Source organism: Arctopsyche grandis, chromosome 13 (genome assembly GCF_051622035.1).
Source record: "Arctopsyche grandis isolate Sample6627 chromosome 13, ASM5162203v2, whole genome shotgun sequence".
NCBI lineage: Eukaryota > Metazoa > Arthropoda > Insecta > Trichoptera > Hydropsychidae > Arctopsyche > Arctopsyche grandis.
The window spans coordinates 24033123-24040955 of NC_135367.1; the positions used below are offsets into that span (position 1 = coordinate 24033123).

The 7833-nt window shown below is 33.6% G+C and overlaps 1 protein-coding gene across 1 annotated transcript; it reads right to left on the reverse strand.

Annotated features, from left to right (window-relative positions):
- Positions 1-534: 534 nt before the first annotated feature.
- Positions 535-5132, reverse strand: LOC143920872 (uncharacterized). Its single transcript, XM_077443873.1, has 2 exons — positions 5043-5132; positions 535-2697 (listed from the first exon to the last, which is right to left on the reverse strand). The coding sequence occupies exons 1-2, from the start codon at positions 5130-5132 to the stop codon at positions 604-606; spliced, it is 2184 nt and encodes a 727-aa protein (XP_077299999.1). The 3' UTR covers positions 535-603.
- Positions 5133-7833: the final 2701 nt, after the last annotated feature.

A 7833-nucleotide genomic window follows, 5' to 3' on the forward strand; every position in this document is an offset into this window, starting at 1 on the left:
TGGACTTTGTGAATAAATTGAAATTTAACTAGTTTGTATATATTTTATTTATTTATCAGTGATAGGATAGTGTGGTAATTCGTCACGATACTTTTGATTGAGTTTTGGAATAATTCTTGTGTTAAAAATAACGTTTTTGTACGTACGAATAATTCTGTCGCGTGAGTGATTTATCTGTGAGTGCAATGTCCGTGAGCGATTTATTGCGTGAGCCATATGCCGTGCGTGTTATGTCGTTGAATGGCCCGTGAGTAATTTTTCGTGACACCATATGATCAAGTGTAAGCATGTATGTGTGTACTTTGAAGCATGTATGTATTTGAAATAAAAAAAATAATGAAGTTTAATGTCAAAATTCGATAATAATGAAATTTGTAAAAATGGGATTATCTTTTATCTATTATACATATAATACATAATCCCATTCCTAAGATCTCCATTATTAAAGTGAGCTATTTTTTTTCAATAAAATTACTCAAATAATAAAATACCTTTATTATCAAAATTCAAATGCGAAATGAAAAGAAAAAACATAAATTTATATATATTTTAATATATTTACGTGTATGTATGTACATATGAAACATGTAAATTTAATGAAAACTAATAACTGACATAGCTCCCATAATTTTGCGGTGGGCAAATAGCAAAAGGCCACTTATTTTGATAAGTGCACGCGGAACCAGACTGAATAGTTTGTGGAATACAATCATTGCAGGCAGATTGTTGAACGAAAACTGGCTGTTGTTGGATGAATTGTGAAGGTTGTTGGATAATTTGAGGAGGTTGTTGGATAATTTGAGGTGGTTGCTGTATGATTTGAGGCGGTTGCCGTATGATTTGAGGCGGTTGCTGTATGATTTGAGGAGGCCGTTGGATGATTTGAGGAGGCCGTTCGATGATTTGAGGAGGCCGTTGGATGATTTGAGGAGGACCTTGGATTATTTGAGGCGGTTGCTGTAGGATTCGAGGTGGCTGTTGTATGATTTGAGGCGGTTTCTGTATGATTTGAGGAGGCCGTTGGATGATTTGAGGAGGCCGTTCAATGATTTGAGGAGGTCGTTGGATGATTTCAGAAGGACGTTGGATTATTTGAGGAGGCCGTTGGATGACTTGAGGAGGTCGTTGTAAGATTTGAGGAGGTCGTTGTATTATTTCAGGAGGTCGTTCGATGATTTGAGGCGGTCGTTGGATGATTTGAGGAGGTCGCTGGATGATCTGAGGAGGTCGTTGGATGATTTCAGCATCCTGTGTGATGATTTCAGCAGGCTCTTGGATGATTTCAGCAGACCCTTGGATGATTTCAGGAGGTTCTTGGATGATTTCAGGAGGCCTTTGGATGATTTGAGGTGGCGGCTGGAAGATTTGAGGTGGTGGTTGGATGATTTGAGGTGGTGGTGGAGGCGGAGGTGGAGGTCCGTGGATGTAAATAATTTGAGGTGGAGGTGGAGGTTGAGGAATGTAAGCTGGTCTAGGTCCAGGTAGGATTGGTTCATCAATGCTTTCTTCTCTATTGTAGCATTCTGCACCACAAGCATGCCGTCTTCTGTGGTAGCATCGGTATTTTTCTCCATCGTTGACGCATCTTCTAGGTTCAGTTATGACGCAACAGGCTTCCTCCTTTTCGACGGCGTAATTATCGTTGCGGCTGCTGGCGAGGTCAGATTGGGAGGAGGTGCCCAAGGTAATGCTGTTATAGTTCGAGTTGTTTGCCGTTGTTACTACATTGTGGATGCTGGAGCTGTTGACTATGTTGGTTATATTGATGATGTTTGGATTGCTGACAGGTGCAGGCATGGAAAATTGGTTAGCTTCTGACCTGATGATATGTATCTGGGGAGCTGGGGCTGGTGGTGATTGAATTATTTGCGGTGGAACGCGAATTATCTGCGGTGGAGCATTAATTATCTTGGGTGGAGATTGAATTATCTCCGGTGGAGAGTGTATTATCTGCGGCGGAGCTTGAATTATCTGCGGTGGAGCTCGAATTATCTCTGGTGGAGCTCGAATTATCTCCGGTGGAGCTCGAATTATCTCCGGTGGAGCTCGAATTATCTCCGGTGGAGCTCGAATTATCTGGGGTGGAGATTGGTAAGCGACCTGCATTTGAGAAGTGCAGCCTCCATTAACGTACTGGCCATTCAAGGGACACTCGGCACAGACTCCATTATAGGTGAAGCTGCTTCCACTACATTGCTGCTCGCGCACGCAGGATCCACCATTTAAAATGGAACCAAAGGGACATACCGTAGATTGCACGCAATGACCACTCTGGGACACCGAACCCATTGGACAGGTGGCTATCGCTTGGGACACGCAGTTTCCGCCGTACATGACAGTATTCTGTGGACACATTTGGCGGTAAGGACATGCTTCGACGCTGCTAGATTCACATTGCATGGGCTGTTGGCAGTATTGTGGATTCTGAGAGCAGGCTGTGGCAATAGGTGCTGTAGCACACACACCACTAGTGTAAGCCATACCAGCTGAGCACTGTTGGGTAGCTGCCGAAGACTGGTACATGCACTTTCCATTTGAGAACATGTAGCTGCTTGGGCATATGCTTTCCGATGCTGGTAAACATACTCCATTGTTCAAGTACCTACCAGCAGAGCATTGCATAGATTGAGAGGAAATTTGAGCGACGAATCCTGGTACGCATTGTACAGCTAGCAGTAATACGATGCTGACACGAACCTGCTAAAGAGAAATATTAAATTGATTAGAAACTATTCATCCATTGAGTACAGTGGTTATCAAATACATACATACATACATAGGTCTAAAAATAACCAAAAGGGCTTGGAATTTACAATCTTATTTTGCATAAAATAAGATAACATTTTTGTAAATATAAACTACATATGTATGTATGTATGTAAACATTTTTATTGATAAATAGTGGTGGATTTAGAAAATTCTTCGAAGGGTAAAATTATATAATGCAATAATAACTGAATAATTTATTATTCTTCATATTCAAATTCACCATAAGCAAGAGAATTTTTCGAAACGTTAAATTATAAATGCCATGGTAAGTACATAATGAAATAAATTTGAATACGAAATATTTTAAGTGGGGTGCATAGAAAATTGCATATTTTTTTGCATTGCTGTCAGTTCATTAAATTTGGTGAAAATCGAAAAGGTTAATTAATCTTTAGTAGTTTATTTAATGTAAAATCATTTATATGATGAGGCGAATATTAAAATATAAACTTAAAATATTAGATTGATTTTCATAAATTGAGTACAGTAGTTATCAAAAACGTACATTTATATATTATGTACATAGTTTTAAAAATTTAAAAAGATTATTGTAAATTAATAATGAATATTTGAAAGATTTTTTTTATGAAATATGTGAAAGTAATATAATTTTTATCACAACGTAAATTTCTTGTAATGAAATGAAAAAGAAAATGAAACAAGTTAAAAATTAAATATAATATCAAATTGTATTTTGCAGTTATTTAAAAATAATTATGATGAAAATAATAGTACAAAGCGATTTTTTTAAGAACACTTAAAATGAGCTATGCAACAAAATATTTCCATGCGACTTTAAAATTTATATATTATGTAAATGTACATATATTTATATAATAATATTTGTTTTTGCGAAAAAAATTGATTTGGAACAATATTGAAATAAAAATAATATTAAATTAGTACGTATGCGAAATAGAAACACAGATTGCATGTGCCTGGAGCTTTTTTTCTATTTATAAATATTTCACAAGGATGGTTGGTAATCCTTTTATATGACTCCAATAAATTTTAGTTATGAGTAGACTGCGGACAGAGACCGCGCTTTTTCCAGGAATCGGGGTGGTTTGGCTCTATTTACAAAGCTAGAGTACAAAAAAAAAGGTTGGGCGAACCTTTTACAACAATTGAACAATAGAATTTACAACAATTGAATAATAAACGGCGCGCTGTGGATCCGGCCACTAGTTATGAGTAAAATGAAGTGGGGACAAAAAGGTTCTCTTGTGCATCAGTGGACGGACAAAACAGGAAAAATCAAATAATTTTACGAAAACAAAGGGACGAACTCAAAGCACGTAAAAAACGGGACTGTCCCGGACAAAACGGCACGAATGGTCACCCTAGTTATGTATTTAGAATGTTACATTTTCGTTAAGCTAAAAATTTCAAAAATAATTACGTTGCTAACTAAGTTTTAGTGTGATACGATTAACAGTATCGATTTCTAGTTCGAATCAGTTAAAATCTCGATTTTGAATTTATGCATGATCATAAACTACATACATTTATACGAATTAGGTTTTTTGATTTCCAGCATTACATCATACCAGAAACCATACAACTATGGTTTCTGATATGATTTTTAAATTTATTTATTTTCAAAATAATAAAAAAAAGTTGAAAAACATATCTATTAATTTAAAAAAATGTAATAACAGAAATAAATTTATTTGAAATAGCTTCATGAATATATGTATTTGTATGAGAATCCAAATTTCCAGATTTGTCACAAATATTTCCAGCAATGGAAAAAAACTCTTTCAGTTTCAGTCGAATTTATTTTCATAACAATTGTTTTTATTTACGTTATTTCATAATTTTGTCTTTGATAACCCCTTATTAAATTCTTCATTCATCGTCCAACACACAAATGTCTCGTCTTCATTAGAATCTAAAAGAGTTTATTCCATTGTGTTTCATCATAGGATATACAATATATTTTCCTTTATTAAATAACGTTCTGATTGAAACATTTTTCTCGGGATTCGAGATTAGAATTCCCGGGACACGGGACATCAAATATTTCGTGAATTTCCGGGAATTTATGATATGACCTGGGTCGACCCGGACAGAAACCCTACTACGTATAAATGTATTTATACTATATACAATGTATAAAGTAATAAGTTGAATAAACTTATTAAAAGACATACATATGTACATATTTGCATTGAAAGTCATTAGAGAAAATATAAATAATATTTAAAAAAATTGCAAATATATTAATAAATATAAATATATTTAAAAAAAAGTACATAAATATTACTCACAAATGGCGTTTTCACGCCAGTTTTCATCGTGCCACTTTTTCTGCGATTTTCTTGGTGTCCTAGAGGTCGTTTCAGTCGAAGGATCACCATCACAGTGAACTAAAAATCATACATAATGGATAAAGAAGACTCGTTTTATAGTTTATCTACGAAAAACTCTTCAGGAAATTATAACAGTGTTATCGGGTCTCTAAAAAAACTATTGGGTAACTTGAACGTCTTACCAAAGTTTATCTACGCTATCCGAAAAGGAAGCGAAGCTTTGATATTGTCTGAAACACTTGAATTTGGCATCCCTTATCCAAAAACTGAAATTAAAAATAACACTAAAAAAACATCAATTCATAAAAATCAATCTTTCACATTACTTTTTGTATGAAATTAATTACATATATAGGTAATATATGTAAATTATAATAAATAGGGATATTTTTTATTCGTATGGCAAAACGGTGTTTGTTTATTATTGAACCCATTGATATTATACTTTTCCATTATGATATCTTAATGAACACTAAATAGTGATGTATCCATAAAATTGTGTTAATTTAAAAATTTCAATTAAAACGGTCCTGATTTTATATTATTAGTAGAGATTGGCGGCAAGGATTCTTTTCAGCACAAAAAATGGTTCACTATTTTGGTCAACCTTTTTTGTTTTGCTCTCTTGCTTTAGGGAACAATAGTAATTGATAACAGTGAACCATTTTTTGTGCTGAAAATAATCCTGGCCGTCGATCTCTGCTTATTAGAACATTCACAATTAAGAACCACTGCTTTATAGTACAAGGCATCAGTTTGTTTGCAAGCCACTTGAATTTTAACGTTTGTAAATCAACCATTTTTTGTTACATCATATTATTTATAATCCCGTATTAGGGCTTCCAAGCCGGCTAAAACCGAAACCAAAAAACCGGTTTTTTGTCCATTTTTCATAAAATCGAAAACTGACTTTTTTTGGATCGATCATCGGCTTATTAAGGTATTTTTTTTATCTAAAAGCTAACAATTATGAATTTTAAATTTCTATAAAAGAATGAAAAAATGTGCATATCCATACTATCATAGAGAATAGGCGTATATTTATTTGAACAACAAAAAAGAGACAGCACTTAGCGGTTGCTATGAGATTTAGTAACGGGCGAGAACAAGCTCATAAACCAATAAAATATTTTTGAAAATGGTTTCCGTACCTTAAAGCCAAGACTCAAGGGGCAATTCAACCGAAAAGTAAAACTTTCTTACGTCGAAAGATACAACATATACTAGGGCTCTCCAACATACACCCTCCCGAACTCATTTAATTTAATGTTGGATTTGCCTTGAATCTGGCCCGTAGCCCTTTAATTGTATTAAAACGTATCAGGCTGATAATTTATATTTGTATTTTTTATGTACTAACTTCGAGCTGATAAAGTTTTGGTCAGAATTCATGAACCGAAAGTAGTATTTTTATTTTCTTGATATTAAATGAGTATAATAACTACAGTGATTTTAAGTAATAAAAAAAATACGAACAAAATCCGACAACCAGAAGTAGAACTTTTGTCTTGTGTAAGTTTTCCTACGCTCGCGCTCAATTTGTATAGAAATTGCTCTCATAACCAGTATGTGTGAACGTGTATGTATGTTTAATTATCGAATTTTGTTTTATGAACTTCTTATATTCCTTAAATACATAGATAAAGTCATGGGTTGGTCGCATCCAATTTTTTTTTAACACCACCTCCTCCCTCTCTTAGAAAGAATCCTGGATCCGTCCTTTCCCGCACAGTCCTTTATAGAATGGCTCCTATTCCAAGAGCTATCCGACTTCTCAATGAAATCGTTGCAGTTGAGCCTGAAAGTGATATTTTCCACCTCAGTGAGCGTAGATTATTTTAATCCATTTGTCTGGTAGCCTGCGCTCATAATTATTTTCATAATTGAATGTGATATATGAGTGGAATTTTGATCTTCTCTCTTCCATTTGGGCCTCGCAGGGAAGTTTTGTATTTGCAGTTGGTTCTTGTATGTATGTATGTACATATGTATATTGTTGCTAGCTGTAGATGCCAGACATTCCCTCCTTTGTATTTTAATATTTGATATTATTACTTTATCTACTATTATTATAATACTTACGTTTTTTTTATGATTGTATTTGCATTTTTGTCTGTGTATATATTTTTATTTTTCTCATCTCTCTGGTGCTGGCTACAGATATAAGACATTCCCTACTTTGTATTTGATATTTTTACTTTATCTGCTATTTTTATAATGTTATTGTTTTTTGATTGTGTACAAATGTATTTTTTGTCTGTGTACATAGATTGTACGTATATATTTTAATTTTTCTCATCTCTCTGTATTTTTTCGACCATTGTGGCGTATTAGGAATTCCTGTAATGCCACAATGGTCCAAACTTAAATAAATAAATGTATGTTTGTACATATGTATAATATACATATAGTTAAGAATGAGATTTGGCATATTTGACATAACATTATTTTTTATATAGAAAAGCAGAACCATTTGAAAGTTCATAAATTTTTACTTTGTAATAAAATATTTTGAATATCATCGGAAACCACATACAAATGTATATCTATTGGTTTTATATTGTTTATGAATGTCTCTTTTTGTTTCTCACTAAAATTCATTGACATTCAAAGGGTTAAATTTGATAATTATTAAATAATTTGTCTTAGGGCACCTATACATATATGTACATATGAATGTATATTAAACTTAATCTTATCTGACTTGTTAACGAAATATGTACATATGTGCCATTTTCTTTTTTTTAAA

Bases quoted from the DNA above. Each gene is read 5' to 3' on its own strand.
- LOC143920872 (XM_077443873.1), bottom strand. From the start codon at position 5,132: ATGGTGATCCTTCGACTGAAACGACCTCTAGGACACCAAGAAAATCGC. The intron at 2,698-5,042 runs GTGAGTAATATT...TCTCTTTAGCAG, and splicing joins CTGGCGTGAAAACGCCATTT to GTTCGTGTCAGCATCGTATT.